This window comes from Hydra viridissima, unplaced genomic scaffold, assembly GCF_058129835.1.
Source record: "Hydra viridissima isolate aposymbiotic clone 2 unplaced genomic scaffold, HvirCarnegie_v1 scaffold_16, whole genome shotgun sequence".
In the NCBI taxonomy this organism is placed as follows: Eukaryota; Metazoa; Cnidaria; class Hydrozoa; order Anthoathecata; family Hydridae; genus Hydra; species Hydra viridissima.
The window spans coordinates 1,607,846-1,628,077 of record NW_028324315.1 but is presented as its reverse complement, the minus strand read 5'-3'; the positions used below and the strand labels follow the sequence as shown (position 1 = coordinate 1,628,077).

At 27.6% G+C, this 20,232-nt stretch overlaps 2 protein-coding genes and 2 pseudogenes across 3 annotated transcripts in view; 3 read left to right on the top strand and 1 right to left on the bottom strand.

Annotated features, from left to right (window-relative positions):
- Positions 1-14,995, top strand: part of LOC149877269 (NACHT, LRR and PYD domains-containing protein 9-like) — a 47,740-nt gene extending 32,745 nt beyond the window's left edge. The window contains exons 3-7 of one of the 2 annotated variants that reach the window (XR_016448023.1): positions 2,151-2,171; positions 2,382-2,402; positions 8,460-8,495; positions 9,021-9,322; positions 9,461-9,661. Coding sequence is in view for 1 of the 2 variants with exons in the window: in XM_090074178.1 (XP_089930304.1) it covers positions 2,151-2,171; positions 2,382-2,402; positions 8,460-8,495; positions 14,549-14,738; positions 14,834-14,873 (308 nt within the window). In the remaining variant the exon portion in view is untranslated. Of the gene's footprint in view, positions 1-2,150; positions 2,172-2,381; positions 2,403-8,459; positions 8,496-9,020; positions 9,323-9,460; positions 9,662-14,548; positions 14,739-14,833 lie in introns of those variants that run through there. The other variant, XM_090074178.1, reaches the window with a different exon arrangement.
- On the top strand, positions 10,877-11,831 carry LOC149877271 (uncharacterized). The gene is made up of 2 exons (XM_090074230.1): positions 10,877-10,991; positions 11,035-11,831. Exons 1-2 carry the CDS (start codon positions 10,877-10,879, stop codon positions 11,829-11,831), a joined length of 912 nt encoding a protein of 303 aa, XP_089930356.1.
- LOC149877270 (uncharacterized) lies at positions 11,974-12,933 on the top strand (annotated as a pseudogene).
- A 3,734-nt stretch (positions 14,996-18,729) lies between the features above and the next one.
- Positions 18,730-20,086, bottom strand: LOC149877268 (uncharacterized; annotated as a pseudogene).
- Positions 20,087-20,232: the final 146 nt, after the last annotated feature.

The window sequence follows — 20,232 nt, the reverse complement described above, 5'->3', positions numbered from 1 at the left end:
CAGTTTTATATCAGAGTGGTTGATAAACTGAGGGAGAGAAGTCCTTTAAAATATAAACTTACAAGAGCTAAATCCGCTTATACCCCATTACTATTTGTTCTAGTTCTGACAGTAAAAAGCAGAATGACTGATATACTCACAATCCTTCACGAATCTAAATGGATTAATGCTATATTAGCTGATAAAGTCAATATTCAGTATCAAGATTTATGTGATCTTGCCAAAGGCATCCACAGATTACAGTTCACAAATTACAATGTTTATAAATATAGGTTGGATGTTTTTTTGCTTCCTTTTTTAAGCCAGAACTTTAGTTCCTTATTTGAAGTATCTAAAATTGTCTTCACTTTTTCACATGGAAATGCACAAGTTGAAAGTAAGTTTTCTATCAATTCAGATGTTCTTGTTGAAAATTTACATGAGAGCTCTGTAGTTGCTCAAAAGACAGGTATATGACGGAATTCAAAATATTGGTGGAGTTTGTAATGTTGAAATAACCAAATCAACCATCAATAGTTTAAATATGTCTCATTCACATTACAAAGATTTATTGTAACGAAAGAGAGAAAAGCAGTTGCAAGAAGAAAAAGAAAGTACTGATGAAAGAGTAGCTGTGCAGAAAATCAAGGAATTAAATGCTAAAAAAACAAAGCTAAATCAACATCATCAGGAAGATATACGTGAGATTAAAGTTGAAATAAAAATGCTTTCACTCAAAATGGAATGAACAGATTTACATTTTTTTGATTAGATAGATTTTAATTACTTTTACTTCCTTAAATTTAAAAATGATTTTTAATCTGAAATAAATCATTTTTGAAAAACAAAAAAAATATTTTTTTATATTTAAAATCTTTACTTTTTAACATTTTTATATGTGTGTGTTAACTCTTTTGAAAATTTAAGATAATTCTTTTAAAGATTTCTAAAAAATTTTCTGAACCCTAATCGGTAATATGCAAATCTATTATATATATTGGTAGCAGACCCAGTACAGTACCTTAAGTTATAATACAGTAGAAAAAGGTACATAACACAATCAACAATTCAAATTTTATAGACTAGTGATGTTTTATTAAATTAGCAGTTAATGTTTTTTTATAAGTTTATTACAATCTTTAGGGCTGAAGCATATAATACGATTGTATAACATAAATGATTTCTCAACAGAAAAACTCTTACTTGTAGCTTTTAAGTTATTTCCTTTATTGTAATAATCTATGATATCAAGCTGGAAAAAAAGTTCAAGTAAATCAGGGAAAAATATATTAAGTCCGGGAGAAGTCAGGGAAAAGTCAGGGAATTTGAATGGACAAAGTGGCTGGCCACCCGAAAGTTCAATGGTGTTGTTGAGACTTGTTTCGGCAATAATTTGGAACACAGCTATTGAGAAAAAACTCAAAGCTTCCAAGAATCATATGTTGCTCTCACAGCAGTTTCAATTCCACCCAAAGTCCATGCAGTTTTCCACCACATTAGACATTTCATAAAAAGGCTAAAGTGCTCTCTAGGAATATTCAGTGAATAAGCAATAGAGGCTTTGGCTTTTCACCTTGATTTAAAGCATCAATGGTAAAGATTTAAAGTCTCCTCCGGTCATCCTCAATACAAAGTGAACCTGATCAACTGCCTTGTGGACCTGAAAAGCAAAGGCATGTGAAAATCAAAAAAATATCTACTAGTTGCGCATTTTCCATCTTTTTAGAATAAAGAAGCATATTTACTTTGTAAAAATTGTAACCTGTTTTTATTTTCTCATTACTTTATGCATATTAATATGATATTTGTCAAAGTATGTAGTTTAAAATCACTAAATTGAGCAATCTTAAGGTTTGCATATATCAACAATATTAGCTTAACCTTTAGATACATTTTTCTAGCTCGGACGCCAATCCCTGATTTTGGGGAACTTTTTTTTTTTTCCTCTAGGCAAGTACTTTTACCCCTCTTGAGGTTTCCTCTGGGTCAAACGTTGGATGGAAGGTCATTTTTTTTAACCGTGTGTTGCTCTTCTAACTACATTTATATTTAACTGATGGCTGATAACCTTTTGAAATATTTGTTTGTTTCATTTATTTTGAAGCAACTTACTTTTTTTTCTGTTTTGAATTGTTTTCCTAAAGCAATTTTTCTAAAAATATCTTTTTTAGAACTAATACCAAAAGCCGAAGGTAAATACTTTTATATAATACCGGATTCTTATTGATAATTTTGTTGCTTGTCAAAAATTAAAACTTTGCTTATCACTTTTGTGAAAGTCAAGCGTATTTTCTCCTATTGCCCTTTAAAATGTTCTGAGGTGAGTCTTTTACTAAATTTTTCAATTTTATTAATATGGTTTTTCCATAGCAGTTTTGAGAAAGTGAACTTTTTTCATTTAGAACTGCAAATAGAAGATGAAGGTTGGTAATTTTGTTATATTTACTACAAGATGTTTATTAAAGTTTTTATAAAGAATATTGACTAGGTTAGGTCGCCATGTATGTTCGGTCACCATGTAAGTTCGGTCACCATCTAAGTTCGGTTACATTGTAAGTTCGATGACCATATAAGTTCGGTCACCATCCTAGTTCGGTCACTATGTAACTTTGGTCACTATGTAACATTGATCATGCAAGAATAATATGAAAAAAAGCAGAAAGTATGATTTTCGGATTTTTTTTTTTTTCATAATAATATTTTTTCTGAGTTCGTGAAAACATTCATGATATTAAAGTTCAAAACAAACAAAGTATTGAGTGATATCATCAAAATCAACAGTAGTATGATTCCGAATATTATAGTTTATTAAATAAAGAGATCTCGAAATAAATATAATTAAGAAAGTTAAAAGAAACTATTTTTAATTTTTCACTTTTTTTTTTGAGAAATGAATAAAAAAGATCTTTGATAGTGTTTGAAGGTATATTACATTTTCGATATATAACTTCGAATATATTGGAAGGCTCGTGCTTTAATATCCTTAAATGCGATTTTACACCTAAAATATTACGCATAATATTGAACCTTCAAATAAGCAAAGAATGGAGTGAAATGATGAAATAACATTACTTTTAATAAGAGTCACCTGAAGTTTTGAAAATGAAAAATAACGTGAACAGTGAAAAATTGAAACAATTTAACACGGGTAGATGATAGGTGAGTGAAATACAAACTAACATGAAAGTAAAAAAATCTCTATCGTAAATTAAAAACTAAGTATTTTAACTTTATTGACCATTTTTTGTTGTAACTTTACTATAAAATAACACTTTAAAACAAGTCCTGATAAGTTTTAAAATTAACCCAATAAATTTTATAAAACAACCGAGCTCATAAAGTGGTATTGAAACTTTGTCTAAATAGATATTCTCTTTTTATATAAATCTTTTTTACACTATTTTTCATTTATTTTTGTAATAAGATTTAAAAAATAACAAGATATATGGTCTCAAAAAAGAGCAAAATACTTCTTATAAATGTCTTAAACATAATGCTTAATTTTTTAATTTTATTTATATGGTTTTTACCCAAGCAGCTGGATACGTAGGGTTAAAAACCTATATAAACAAAATCTAAGCCTTATAAATGAAATCAAACCACATTAATAAGAGCTAGCTTTGCAAAATTTGATATTTCTTTGTTTAGATATAACAAATGGATTAGAAAGTAAATATTTTTGTTAAGATAACTTTTTTGTTAGAATTACTGCAAGATATTTATATAAACTTTATATATATAATTGCCACGAACTCTAATTCTGCTTTAGATTTTCGTGAAAATGAGCCATATTTACTTCTGTCGCTTGTACTGTTTTGTGGGGACTATTACTTATAACCTCAAAAGTCGATTTCTTTTAACTTTATTCATAAATCAATCTACATTTTTTGCATTTTTCCTAAATCTCTCTTGAGTATTCGTATATTTAGTTCTTTTTTTTTTTGGCGAGGAATGCGTGTGCGATAGATAAAAATGAGAAAGTAAAAGTTGATTTGAAATTAAGAAGCGGGACTCCCTGCCAGTGTTTGATGAAGTGAAATTGATAGTTTAAAGGATATGGAGAAATTTAGCCGATCTGAATATATCTGCAACCATAGTACCTCAGTATTCGGTTTCAGAAGACGTTAGACAAGAGTATGAGAGCCAAAAGTGGATATTACAAAAAGGTTTACAAAAGTATATAAAGTAAGAAGGTTTTTAAGAATATGATGAAGATGAGATGAGACCGCTGAAGGGCCAGCTTCTACTGATGACAGTAGTTCAACGCAATAAAAACAAAATTTGGCCAGTGCTAGACTAGAAAGAAGCCAATAGGTTCATCCAGCAGTTAAAGAGATTCGAACTTGTGCGAAGAAGTTGTGGCAGTAGAAAAGAATGGTTAACAAACTATTATTTATTTTTTTGCGCAAACCATATCTTCAATTAGAAGCAGATCAGACATTACAGCCATATGCAAAGGTGATGTTTCTGATCAAATGGACTTGTCTTTGGACTTAATATGACAGCTCTATGGTGGGTCTGAAACAATAAACAAAATATTAAAAACCAAAAGGTCAACCTCTTTACTGCTACTTTTATCAGAAGAAAAAGTGTTTTATTTTCTTAAAAAGCATCATCCTTTGTGCCATCAAATCCATAAAATAAAGAGCATTTTAAAAGCAGTTTTTTTTATAATATCTTCATCTTTTATCTCTTTTACTCAACAAGAAAGTTTTAATAAAAGTGCTGGTTTTATAACACCACTATCGGCGAAAGTGTTCTCTTCTGAAATAATCCTGACTAACCATATTTGCCATAGCCTGTCCTTGAATGGTTTTTTAATCCAAGTGCAAGCAGTTGAACAACACTGGTAAGACCTCCTCGTATCACTGCTAAATCAGTGTTACAATATTCTTTTAGTATTTATTTCACAGACTCAGTCAAATGAGCATTAAATGAATTCCATGCTGATGGTATTTGACGTGATTCTCAACTAGAATGACGGTTTCAGAACTTTTTAACGAATAACTTTATACATATCTATCCAACCATCTTTTTTCGTGTAAGTGAAAAAGTATGCCTTTCGAAAAATTTTGTTTCTTAGGGTTGGTTATTCCTTTAACTTTGTACCGGTAACTTTGTAAGTTAAGACAACTACAAAATTATTTTTTTAATGCCCAGGAGTTAGTGGCATTGGCGTTTAGTTTTTTGGTTTTTAACGGACATGAATATAGTACAAGTTCTCTATCGAGAGGAAGCTATTTCCAAAATAAAATATAAACAAAACGCCATTTGCAATTTTTTAACCACCCAAAACAACCATTAACATTTAAAATAAAATCAGGAGAAAACAATAAGACGCCAAAGCTCAAAATAATTTATGTAATTAAAAAACAAAAAAAGAAAAATTTAAAGAATAAAGATTAGGAGGCTGGTTATAAAAGTACAAAAGGGTAGACCCTAACCCATAATCTAAGTAACAAGAATCGTTCAACACGTAATAAGAACCGTGTCACTATCTGTAACTTTAAATAAATCAAATTCAAATTATATATAAACTAAGGCTTAAAAGCATTGAGATTTTAGAAGAGTCATACACTAAAAAATTTTTAAGGTTTTAGAGTAAAACTGAGATAACTCGCCTATCTTCAATTACTTTGTTTCGATCCTTTAAAATGCAAAACTTAATCTGTTAAAACCGTAAAACTTAATTCTAAAACAAATTTTAAATAACAAATACATGCATGAGTGTAAATGTAACACTAAAAATTTCAGAAAACTTGATTTATCTTAAAAGACTGATTTCAAACTTGGTCACTTTTCGTTATCACTCGTTAAAAACCGAAAAACCAAACGCCAAGGCTTAATATAAAGTTTTTGATATTGGCATGTCAAACCGCTAAAGAGGTTGCATTTTTAGTACCTACATGAAAGTTTATATGTATAAAATATGTTACTTAAAAATAAGTTTTTTCATAAAATTTTAGTTTTTATGGGTTTTTGATTATTTTTTGTTAACTTTAATTCGTTTATTCCTTTTTTTTTTAATATTTAACATGAATTTCAAATTAAAATTAAGCCTGTTATTCTTTTCTACACAATATTGTATTTAGACAGATAATTATGATTTATTATCTCTTGGAGTATTTTATAGTTTTTCATCAAAATATGAATATAAATAGGGTTAAGCTTACCCTGCCCCTGCATACATATATATAAAATCTGATATGTATTTATTAATGATGCAAATTAAACTAAGAGTTGTATAAAAATTACACAAGAATTCTTGGTCGCTTAATGTTTTTGGTGTTAATTGTATATTTATTAGCTGTGAGTATTTCAGCCTTTTTTTCATTATTAGTCTTTTTTTTTTTTTTGTAATCAAAGAAGTTTAAATGTTTTCTTCAGATCTTTCTTGGATCTTCTGGGGCATTTGTATTTTTTTGCAAAACATAAATCTCTAAGACTAAGAAGTATATATAAGTAAAAACTATTGTCTTCTGCCGAAGTGATTTCTTTTGCTTTTAATTGAATAGAATTTTTTTCTCTTACGTGGATTTTCTTAAGTTCTTCAATTTTTCTCATTAATTATTCTTTAGGTATAGCCTCTAAATAGCTTTTATACTATCAATTCTCTTTAATAGTAGAATTATTTTAATTTTTACTTTGGCTTTATCCTATCTTGAACAAGCTTTTCTTTTAATTAAAATTCCCTTGCAACTTAGCGTCTGCGTATCCTTATCGAAATATCGAAAGTAACTGATATTTGTTTCGATAAAGAGTTTAGATATGATGCAATACATTTTAACTTGAAATCGATAAAATATAGTTGGGGTTTCAATATTAGCAATATTATTGGTATCTCTATGGTTATTAACGATAATATTGATTTAATTATCGTTTAAAATGCTTTTTTAACAATATTTTTTTAAAAAAATAGCGTTTTTCATTTTTAACGATAAATAAATCGATTGTTTCGCAAATATATATCGAGACTTTTCGATAAATTGTATTAAAAGTAACAAGTTTTTAATACAATGTATCGAAAAGTCTCGATATATATTTGCGAAACAATCGATTTATTTATCGTTAAAAATGAAAAACGGTATTTTTTTAAAAAAATATCGTTAAAAAAGCATTTTAAACGATAATTAAATCAATATTAATGTTAATAACCATAGAGATACCAATGATATTGCTAATATTGAAACCTCAACTATATCTTATCGATTTCAAGTTAAAATGTATTGCATCATATCTAAACTCTTTATCGAAAAACATTACTTGTACCTGTTTTGAGAAAGATATTCTTAATATATTGGTTAAATTTTGATAAAAAAATAATAATGGCCTGTTTTTCAACATCATTTTTAAAATTAAGTTACTGAAAAAAGCTCAGCCGGTTAGGAGGACATACCAACTGTTTGTTTGTTTTTTAAAATAAAAACAAAAAGACTCAAAAAATTTATTCATATTTTAAAAGACAGTTTGTTTTTTTTAAAGTAATTATTACACTTGCGGTTAATCCAATTAAAATTAAAGGAAGACCATTTTTTAAATTTATAATAAATATTTGCCACGTTATTAAAATCGCTGTTAATTTTATTTAAAACGTTTATAAAAACTTTCTGGGATTATGCAAGTTCTAGGATCTTTTTTAAAAAACTTTGACGTATAATATTAAGCTCTTGAAGTTCTTTTTTTTTTTTATGAAGAGATGTTAAAATTTTAGATTAATTTTGTACTTATTTTGGTTCTTAATTCCAATACAATTTTTTTTTTTCTAATTTTAGTAATTTGCAATTCCAATACAATTTTTAAATGTAAGAAAAGTTAAAAATGTACATGAATATAAATGAGTACTAATCAGCACTTTAACATATTTTTTTTCCATAAAAAATCGTCCTATTTTTGAAGCTCAATTTTTCACTAAATGTGATGATTTATGGATACTAAAAACTTCCTTCTCGGCACTGTCACTACCACAAAAGGAGAATAGTGCATGGAAACCAGCAGAAATTTTCTCTCCATAAATTTTTTTTTGACATTATCCCTTTACTTCTTTATTTCAAGCCATTTTCAATTTCAAATGCATATTAGAAATGATCTCAGGTATTTACCAGAGAAATTTATCATTTGATCTAAATATAATTTATATAAATTAAAAAAGTAGTTTAATTATCTAAAAGTATTCTCTTTTAGTTTTAACTTAAATTTTTAGATATATCAGCAGAAGTTAAGTTCTTTTGTTATAAATTCTACAAAAACTGTTACTAAAACATTTATATTGACTGCTGCAAATTAAAAATGTTGCTTTATGATTTTGTGAAACCCGAGCATGTTTTTAAGTGTTATTTTTAAAATGTTTAGAAGGGATCTGAACACCTGTTTTAAACATTGCAACTGCAATTAAGTTTGCAGTTAAGCAATTAGCAATTAAGTAATTTCCAAACGCAATTAAGCGACTTCCAAACGCGATATGTTTTTTTATTTTTATTTAGGTATTATTTCCGAATTTATAGCAATGAACGAATACTGTAAGTATTAATACTTTGATTTTTTTAGTTTTATGTTTAATGAGTTTTTTTTCCATCATCGCGCAAAATAGAGAAAAATTCGACCACTTTCTTTTGGTGAATGTTTCCAACATGCTTCTTTCAATTTTGAAAATTAATATATATCGGCTATCTCTCTCTTAATATATATATATATATATATATATATATATATATATATATATATATATATATATATATATATATATATATATATATATATATATATATATATATATATATATATATATATCGGCTGTCTTTCGCTTATTTACGCGTTTCGAATGTTTCTTGATTGTTATAAATAATGCTTAAGACATCAGTTTTTGTAAAACCGTCTTTATTTGAAATAACGGAGTTGATGAGCCATATCATGCTTGCAATCAACGTTTTTTATAGTTTCTGTTAGTTATTAGTCATTGTTCCAGATCCTGATAATCTTATTTATAAGGTGTTACTAAAAAGTTGTAATGTCTTGCTTTACAAACTCCTAATTATTATCAATAGGGTTGCAGTCAGAAGAGCTCCCAAGAAAACTTTATTTGAAGCATAAACATTTTCCTGTTTCATATAAAGCATTACACTTCTCGGTAAACATATTTCAACATCTTGCAAAATGCATAATAACTGATGTTTTTTGACCAATCTGTTATTTTGGGAAGTGACTGACACTCCTCGAATTCTTTATACTAGTCTTGTCTCATCTTCCCAAACACTTTGTAGAGATATCCTCCTACTTGAACAACTATGATAAAGCAGACTCTTAATGGATCAAATGATAGCATAAATGATTAAGCAGACTCTTCAAGGTATGTTTTTTTTTCTGAGCGATGATTAATCGATATTTCTTCTTTCAGCATTTTTCAAACGATAAGGTCTGTCATAACAGCAATAGCTTCGTGGATAAGCTTAGCCCATACCTTTTGTGTCTATTTTCTACTTTTCAGGATGATATTTCTGATCATACGCTCAACTCTTGGAGTTTTTTTGCGGTTAGATGATGGTTATTTTGGACCAAACTCTTCTCCAGTATCAATGCTTTTTCACTTGCATTTCAGTTTGTTGAGAACTATACAATTGTGCAATTTTTTTCTGAGAATATTTTTGTATTTTGTAGCAGTCATCTTATTTCATAGATTTTCATGTTTGAGCAGTACTACACATCTTCATAGCTACAATTATAAGTTTGGAACCTCAAAAAGTATTTAACTTAAGTATCTTTACTTCAATGTTAAAGAAGAAGAAAAAAATTTTATTTAAAGATAAGCTTTTTGATTTGTAGACTTTAAGTCTACAAAATAAATCAATTAAATGAAACACCTAAGCTTTGAATTACAATAAAATATATTAAAAGATTAATCAAACCAAATATGTAAATAACCTCAAACTGTTTCTACAGAATTGTAATGACTCAATTCTTTTTTTCTTGCTTTCTGGTTCCAACAATCGTTTAATATTACTTGATAAAATCATGTATATGTATGAAATCTCTTTTTATCTTAATTAAATTTAGAAATCTTTTATTAATACAGATTTTTTTTTTCCAACGTTTATATTTTGGTTTTGGTGAAAAAAGTTTTATTAACAATAATCTAATAAACCATGTGTCAAACTTGTTTAATTTAAACATTTTTAGAGGTACAATAACAACCTCAATAAACTTATTCTGTGTTATAATTAGGAATTATACAAATCAACTTTAAAGAAAGACGCTAAACAATATGTATTTAAATGAGGAAAATCAGATTTGAGCTTTCCATAATGTTTAGCGTATTTAAATTACCCCTAATGTCAGAATAATACTCAAATAAGTAAAAAATGACTGTTATCCATGTCCAACTACCATGCCACCGATAACTCAAATGACAAAGCTAACTTATTCTTTACAAAAATGCTTAACAAGTTTGTTAACTCTGACATTTTTTTAAATGATCAGAATCATCAACTGTTTCATAACCAAACTATCTGTTGTGTCTTCTTGTATTAGGAAATATCCATTGAATATTGCTTGAATCAATTTCTGAAGCCGTTTGGCATACTGAAACTCAGTATAACAGTATTTGCAATCTTTTTCAACTTTTGACAAGGGCCGTAGCACAATCAGAAAAACCTTTTTTTTTTCATATGAACTAAATTGAAATTGAAAATTATTATATAATACACGCCCCCATTTGAAATTAAGTAGTTTTGTTTGCAAGTTGTTTACGGCTAAGTAAGAAATGTACTTTAATGCGCATTTAGCAAATATAACAAAATACTTAAATTCTGAATAATCAAATAGGGTACCGTTGCGGTTCTAAAAATAGATTTAATAAATATTTCGCAAAGCTTACTGGGATTGAAATGCGGACAAACATAACAAAATGCAAGTAAATTTACTATCAGTGCAAGTAGAAAAATTGTCTAAGGGTGCAACTAAACACTGTTGTTGGGGTTTATGCACATCAGATTCTCGCTACCCTGAAAGTTTGCCACCTGGTATATTTTTTTTAAGATTATAAAAGATTCGATGACAAAATGTGAAAGCTTCAGCAAAGTTTGAGAACAGATAAATGCAAGATATGGCTTCATGCTTGTGGTCGTAAATTTTTTCCTACGTATAAAGTTAAAAAAGACACCTATATTTGTTCTTTGCATTTTATTGGAGGAAAGGGTCCTTCTGAAGAAAATCCACATCCTATATGTGCGAGTCATTTAAAAGATCAGTTGGAGAAAAATAATAAAAGAAAAAGAAAATTACCGATTATTCGAAATAATGTTTCTAAACTGAAAAGTTTACATCGTGTAGATTTTATTGTCGAAAATGATAACAACAATATTAACATAGTTTTTAATCTCTCTGTTAGTTCTTATAACACTACAGACTCTGTAACAGTTACAGAGTGCAATATTGATGATGTTATTGCTGGGAATAGCCATGACTTTATTGTAGATTCTTCTGCATCATTTACTGCTACAATATATCATAAATCTACTCAAACTATATATGATAAATATATGCTTGGAGCAAAGATTGAAACAATAGTTTTAAAAAATAGTTTAAATCAAAATCAAGAAAATCACACTGCTCTTTTAAATCAGACTTTACCTAATTCGTTGAATTGTTTAGTTGCAAATACAATGTTTATGGAAAATATTTTATTTTCAAAAAAAAGTTGCAAATATTTTATTGGTATTACTGAATTTCAATTTTCTACTTTGTACAACTTTCTTGAATTTCAATTTTCTACTTTGTACAATTTCAATTTTCTACTTTGTACAACTTTCTTGAACCAGCGAAGTATAAACTTTCATATTGGAACAGCTCTAGGAGTGTGAGACTTGAAACAAAGTCTTTGAAGTTATCTGTAAAAGAGCAACTCTTTGTCACATTGTTGAGACTAAGAAGAGGTTTCAATATTTTTACTCTTGCTCATTGGTTTAATGTTAGTGAATTTTTTATTCGTTCTAATTTTACAACATGGATAATGTTCATTTTTATCATTTTCAGGAGCTTCAAATTTTCCCAGAAAGACAAGTTTATGAAAGAAATCGTCCAAAAGTATTTAGACTATTTAAGAATATCCGTGCCATCATCGACTGTATAGAGTTTAGGTGTGAGGTGCCAGAGAATTATGTGCAGCAAGGAAATACTTATTCTTCGTATAAAAGCCATTGCACAATCAAATGTCTTATTACAATTAATCCAAATGGTGCTGCATCATTTATATCAGATTTATACGAGGGTAGCATTAGTGATGTGGCTTTATTTCAAAAGTGTGGAATTATGGAGCTTATTAACTTTCAAGATTCCTTTCTTGTTGATAAAGGATTTACCATTCAAGACTTGCTTCTACAAAAGCAAGCAACTATAGTTATTCCACCATTTTTAGGTGACCGTGAAATGTTTACGAAAGAAGAGGTAATGCAAACAAAATAATTGCAAAAGCACGAGTCATGTTGAACGATTTAATGAACATTTGAAAAAGTTTAGATTACTTGATAGAGTAATGCCTCTTTTTTTAGCACCAATAGCATCTCAATTAGTCTTTGTTGCATTATGCTTGGTAAACTTTCAACAATGTTTGTGTGTTTGAATATCTTCGTATTAAATACATTTGGATGTTTTTACTTACTTTTTATTTTGTAAGTTTGTTAATAATGCATCTTATTCCATAGGATTTAAGAATAAACACTAAATTTCAACCCTGAAAACTGTATTCAAATTAGTGTTAAATAATTTTAACTTGCTTTTTTGTGTGTATTTGTTTAAGTAATTGTTGTTCCTTTGTTTTAACTTATAATAGTTTTCTTTGGTTGGTACTTTCTTTGGTATTTAAAAAGAAAGTAATATAATTAAGTTTGAAATTGTTTTTTAATGAGTTGGGGATTTTTGTCGTCGTTGTTTAGCTGATGGATATTTTCCTTGATTTGTTATATAATTTTTAAGTTAATTTTTAATTTAATTACTAAGTTGTTAAATAAACCAAAAAGTAGAAATAATACATACATGGTGTCGGCCAGATTAAACAGGAAATAGTCAGGGAATTCAGTTTTCTCCCAAAAAAATCAGGGGAAAAACAGGGGAAATGACTACTTGTCAAACTTGCATGACCTATGTCAGTTGTATATCATATACATAATGTAAAAACTTATTCAGCAGGTTTCTTTTCATGGCCTTCTATTGATACTTTGAATGTAGGTTGTAATGATATTTATATTTCCATTTAAAACCATTTTTCTAAGCGAATTTTAGTTGATTTTCTTCGTAGCTTTAAATTAAGCCAGGGAAAACAGGTCGAGAAAAGATTTTAAAAATTTAAAGGATCTTCGAATAGTTTTTTACCAGGAATATCATTTTCATTGAGAAAAACTAAGGCATTTGTTGCAGTCTTATTATACATTTTTGTGTTGTTTGTCCGCATTTCGATCCCATAATCCTTAGTTTTAACTTATTTAAAATGTGCGTGACGAAAGCAAAACGGTACCCTATTGTAACCACCCTATTTGATACTTAGCAACAGGTTTTAAAAAGCACTCAATGCTGTAGCTTCGTTTTTGTTAACAGAAATACAAAGATTGAGTCTTTAATGAGCTTTTTAACTTAATATCCTTGAAAAATATCCTCTACGAATGTAACGAAAAAATCTCTTTGTGTATCCAGGGCATCCTAAAATGGCTTCATCAGACCTAACTTCATATAAAGTAGTGGGAATGCAATTCTATACAATTGTTCGTCTTGGAAAAAATAATAAAATCTGTTCATGTCAATAACTAATTTCCTTAACCTTGTTGTAATTTGTTTAGTAATTTGTTAACACGTGTTTAAAATCAATAATAGAAGTTTTGAAGATTCTTTGAATGGATCTAAATCGTAAACCAAATCTTTTAATTCGTTCTGTGAAATTTTTTTACAGAATCATTTCTTCTATGTAACTTTTTTCAACTGTTTATTGTGTAACATTTTGTTTTCAGATTTAATATACTTATCACCCAGATTGTTAAGTTTCATTAAAATGTAAAAAATCTCAAATGACTGTTAAAGCAATGTGAAGGATGTTGGTGATGAAGTACTTAACTCATTTGATTTCTTATTCATATGAATAAATTTTGACCAGAGTTTAATTTCTTTTAGTTAGGATTTAGATTAAAAATGTATGGAGTATTTAATCAATATTGAGGATAAGTTTTTCTTCCAGAAGTTTGAAAAGTTTTAGATTAATTGCAAAAAAAGAAATTTTTCTTTTTTTACTAGTAATAAGTTTTTTGTAGGAAATATTCTTGTCGCTTATTGACAAAAGATTTTAGTTAATTGCATTCTCTTTTAATCGACACTCTCTTAGTTGTTAGGTTTTTTATAACGCTTTTACTGCAAATTAAAGTCATATCAAGCTGCTTAAACTGTGTGTAAGCGAAAAATTATTTACTCCTTGTCAAAAAACATCCCGCATGAAAAATTTCGGGCCATTTTTAAAAGAAAAGCTATTGAAGATAACTCTTATTTTGATGTTAATAAGGAATAAAATAATCAAAATGTGATTATTTGTCTTCTTCAGATACAAAGACGTCTGAGATGGTGGAGTTGTTCATGAAATGCTTCTTTGAAGCACAGGCTTTAATAACAGATGACTTGAAAAAATCAATCGGTGAACGACAGTGGATAATTGAAATAAACGATAAAAGTGCCGCTCCAAATGTTTTAGAAGAGAAATATTTCATGGAGAAATTTATTGATACAGGATTCAAGTTGGATGTTTTATTAGTCACTAAAGAAAATTTATTTGAGGATGAGAAAAAACTTTTCATTTCATGTTCAACCAATGTTCGTTTCGTCTACCTAGGTCAACTATTGAAGATCGATGGATGGACCCCGAATCATAAGGTTGAAGTGGTAATGATTGATACTAGAGAAATCTTCTTATCAAAAAACGAGTTCGAAGATTTCTTCCTACCTTGGATTCGACTAGCTGAATGTTTATTCCTTGGCATTCATGACGACACGAACTTCATTGACGACATTTATAAATGGCTTTGTGGGTCAAACTTCAAGAGCTTAAATATCTTTTACCGTGGCGAAGAGTTTGATAACATCGAAAAGTTAAAAGGGTTGAATTGAGAAAAACGAAAGAATTTTGAATGTTAAAATATTTAAATGTTTAGATAAATGTGTCTTAGAAATAATAAAAGAAGTTTCGGAAATACTTTCAATTGTTTTTAAAAAACCTCACTTTTGCAAAAATATAAAACGTAAAACTTTTTTCAAATGAGTTTTGTTTAATGCTTGTGCAAAACTTTTTATAGTATTATAGTATATTAAAACACTAGTACAGATAAAATATGAAAAACAGATGTAACTATTTGCTGCTGTTATTATTTGTCACTGTCCTTAAAGGAAACTTACGAAGAAACTTTTTGTAAAAGTCTAATCATTTTCAAAAAGTTTTATTTGATGTCGCAAAAAAAGAGAAAATGATGTAAGAAAGTCCTTAAAACTTGGCAATTTTTATTCAGAGCTGTCCACATTTTAATTGCTTTGAAAGGGGAATATTATTTTATTTCAATAAAAGAAGAATACAAAGATTAAACAAAAATTGTAAAAGAAGTTTTTTCATAAAATTTTTAATATTCGTCACTGCACTTAAAGGAAACTTACGAAGAAACTTTTTGTAAAAGTCTAATCATTTTCAAAAAGTTTTATTTGATGTCGCAAAAAAAGAGAAAATGATGTAAGAAAGTCCTTAAAATTTGGCAATTTTTATTCAAAGCTGTCCACATTTTAATTGCTTTGAAAGGGGAATATTATTTTATTTCAATAAAAGAAGAATGCAAAGATTAAGCAAAAATTGTAAAAGAAGTTTTTTCATAAAATATCTTATATGAAAGTTTACAGAATTTCTAGACATGCCACTGGGCAATATTGTCTTTTTGGTTTATCTTTCACTGGTAGCACGTACTTCTTAAAAACATTTTTTGAACGTTACCGTGTTAACTGGGATGTAAAATTGGATGTGAAAATTAAAAATATATAAAGAAGAATAAAATTTGAGGAAATTAAATGGCTAAAAGAATATATTGATCTAAAGGATTTCTTGAGAGTAAATGTTTAAAAGTAGTTTGAAAAAGATTTCTAAAACACACGTGTATTGGAAACGTTTGTTTTCAGAGCATTTTCCGTCTAAAGGAAACGGTGGTAGGACGGTTTTTAATAAACATTCAAAAAACGGTTTTTTCGTAGTTTATTGGAAACGTTTATTTTAGGAGCTTTTTCCGTCTAGATGAAGTGGTTTAACGCTAATTTCAAACATAACCTTATTAGATTCAATGTGTAAAAGCAATAATTTCAAACGTAAGGTAAATTATCTTAATGTTTAAGCTTTTTTACTTTCGTAGTTAAAGTATCGATTTTAACTACAAAAATTTATGAATAGGATTTAAAAAACCATAAGTTTATCATTATAATGATAATAGCATTATAAAAACACTTAACGCAAAATAACACAACAATAACTTAAAATAGATACTAAATGTTAAAGAAATTTGCATAAACTACATTACAAAAAATTGTGTTTACACTCTTTTTAAATGGTCTCTATTTAGTCGATCGACATTTTCTTTTGGTAGTCTTTCCGTCACCAGAGCACCTACAAAGTAACAAAACCCAAAAAAGTTCATATTTAGGTTATTGTCTATTTGTTGTTATTATAAAACTTTAAATCATATTAGAAAAAATTGTGATGTGTGGATTATAACATTAAAAATCAAATAGTAATTAACCACTCAAGAACCCCAGCAAAGGTGTGGCATTGCATGACATTATTAGACAAATATCTATGACATTTGTATTCAATTATTTTAAAATAATAATAAATACAATTGACTGTAACTAAATATACTCAAAACACAATCTTGTAATTCCAAACATGATCTCATAATTACTCTTATGCTTTTCTAAAAATTGAAAATTACCAAGCAGAGCTTTGTACAAGTAAGTAGTCTTAAACGGCCATTTTGCTTTTTTTCCTACCATACTAAATTTAGCTCACAGCTTTTTCGACATAGTCTTGTATAAAGCCTTATTTATAATTGATGATGGCGTGTTGCCACCAACCTGTTTCAGTCGTCTGACCAAAAAATATTCAATAACCCAGACTAAAAAAACAAGAACTGTTTAATAACAAATTAATAATAAACAATAGTATTTATTAATAGAAAAAAATTCTTATTTAATAAATATTAAAGCTCTTAATCTGTTAATTTATTTGCTCCATGAATATGTACATATGTATGTATGTATGCATGTATGTGTAATATATATATATATATATATATATATATATATATATATATATATATATATATGAATTTTTAATGAGCGTTTTTTATGATCGTTTATTATAACTATAAATTGATTTTTAAATTAAGAAAGGTTCAGCGTTTTGTCAGATTATGTGGTAAAAGTGATATAAAAAGTTAAACTGGAGCTTATTGGATTTTAGTAATGTCATTGTTGTAATCATTCTGTGTTTGATGTTTGTATTATTCTTCATTCATTGAAAATCTTTGAGTATTTTGAAATGTTTATATATTAAAAGCAATCATATTTTGATACTTATAACTTCATTTTCACTTTTTATAATATATGCGCATTGTTTATAAAGTTCATAAATTATATAAAATAATAAAAATATAAATATGAATTTTTTAGGAAAATAAAAGTTTTAAATTAGATTATTGAGAACCAAGTCCATATATTCATATTGTTATAGAGCCGTCATAAAAAAAAAAGTATTATTCAAAATCCCAACAAGATAGACAAGGTCTTTAAAAATCAGGTTTACTCATGATACTCTCTGACTTTGTGGGGAGATCTAAAGAAAACTTAGAAGTAAAAATTAGTTCTTTTAAAGTTGAACTCGCAGGTAAAAATAAGAGTAAATTACATAAAAGTTTTCAGGCTCTAAACAAAAGCTAACTTTTTTTATGTAAATATTTTTTGGTTGACTTTTTTTATAATATTGATAACAAAAATATTTAAAAGCAGTTTTATTATTTAAAAAATTGAATTTTTTAATTCAACTAACCGAAAGCAAAGACATTTGGAAATGAATTGTGTTAGTAGGAAGTTAATGTATAGTAACACACCTGAAACCTTTAAGACTCTTGATGAAAGAAGTATATATGAATATATATTTATATTATTTTGTTGCTGAAGTTTTACATCCATAGTTCGACACTTACCCAGCGGGCACGTGTACGTTAATTGTACATACATTGTACGTCCGGACGGAACTTACAATTTTAGATCAGTTATGGTTCAGATTGGAAATACTGAATGACGTCTAAATTTGAACCTGCAATGTATATTCAAATTGGACTTACAAATTTGGTCCAAATTGTATGTAAATTTTAAGGTCGATTTTGGTTCATAATGGATTTACTGAAAGACTTCCGAATTAGAACGTACAATTTACGATCTTTTGGACATATGTCCAATAAGATCGTTAATTGTACGTTTTCGTATATACGAAAAAAACAGATTTTGAGCCTATTATAAAAAGGAACAAAAATAGCGAAGTCAAATTAAACCATTCTTGTATTATATTTTATTTATTATATCTGTATTGTATTATATTTTGGGTAAATAACCTTACTTGATTTTTCTTTTTTCTTTAACTTAACTAATGTAAAATGACTCACAAAAATAAAAATAAATAAAACTAATGTGGGATCATAATGATTAATCATGGAAAAAGTCTTCCTCTAAAACAGCTTTACCACTACCACGACCACCACCATCTTTTCTGTCAGGAACACGATTCAGAACATTGCCAATTGAATGGTGCACTTCATTTATAGTGTACTTCGTCATAGAATCTAAAATATAAAATAATTACATACTAACTGGTTATAAACAAGTACAATTTTAAACAAAGTTTTACTTTTCTTTCAGATGAGAACAAGTTAACTTGCCCAATTATATAAGACATCAAATATATCCAAAGGACCGAACATATCTTCAAAATTTATTTAAACTTTAAATTGTTAATACTTTCTCAAAACTAAATAGACCATTTTTATTAATAAATACATTAAAAATTTCAAAATAACTTACCCGTAATTACTCTTATAATATTTGTTTTCTTGTGTTTACCATGTTGTAACAAACCATCAACTTGTTGGTCATAAGCCTATTTTATAAATTTTGTTTTAAGATAAAATTTCTTACTGCATTTGGATTATTTGAACTAAAAATTGCCAGTTTTTTCATATCAATTCTTTTTTAAAAAATATGATAAAATGTTGATATCAGTAAATTTTTTAAAGGCAAAAAAGTAATTTTATATAGCTAAGATTTTAAACAAGTTATTAACAACTAAGGTTTTAAAGAACAATATTTTATAAACTTACATAAAGAGAATGGCTTTGACATTTGCATGACAGGAACTGCCACCAACCATTGTTAATTGCTTTTTCTTAAATTAACATGATACATTATTATAATATACATTATTACATATTAGAAATTTTTCTTATTAAAACATATACATACATACATACATACATACATACACACACACACACACATACATACATACATACATACATACATACATACATACATACATACATACATACATACATACATACATACATACATACATACATACATACATACATACATACATACATACATACATACATACATACATACATACATACATACATACATACATACATACATACATACATACATACATACATACATACATACATACATACATACATACATACATACATACATACATACATACATACATACATACATACATACATACATGCATGCATACATACATACATACATACATACATACATACATACATACATACATACATACATACATACATACATACATACATACATACATACATACATTATCACTTACGAGAAGCTGATATTTTACTACATCAGAAAGTTCCTCATCAAACTTTTCAAATTCTTCTAAATTATCAAGTTTCTTCACATGGTATGAAGAATGCTCTGGTTCATAGTGTGCCTCAATCTTACACTGCTCTTCAAAAATTTGTGTAAGCAAATGAAATTACTTAAACAAACTTTATATTGGAACTCTGAAAATAAACATTGAATTGTTCTAAAGACGTTTATTATATTAATATTAATCACATAAACATCAAAAAAATTATCGGATTGAACCTTGAAATACTAAGGAAATACTAAAAT

Excerpts from the sequence above, each read along its gene's own strand:
- LOC149877271 (XM_090074230.1), top strand. The coding sequence starts at position 10,877 with ATGCAAGTAAATTTACTATCAGTGCAAGTAGAAAAATTGTCTAAGGGT. Across the intron at positions 10,992-11,034 it reads CCCTGAAAGTTTGCCACCTG|GAAAGCTTCAGCAAAGTTTG; the intron begins GTATATTTTTTT and ends ATGACAAAATGT.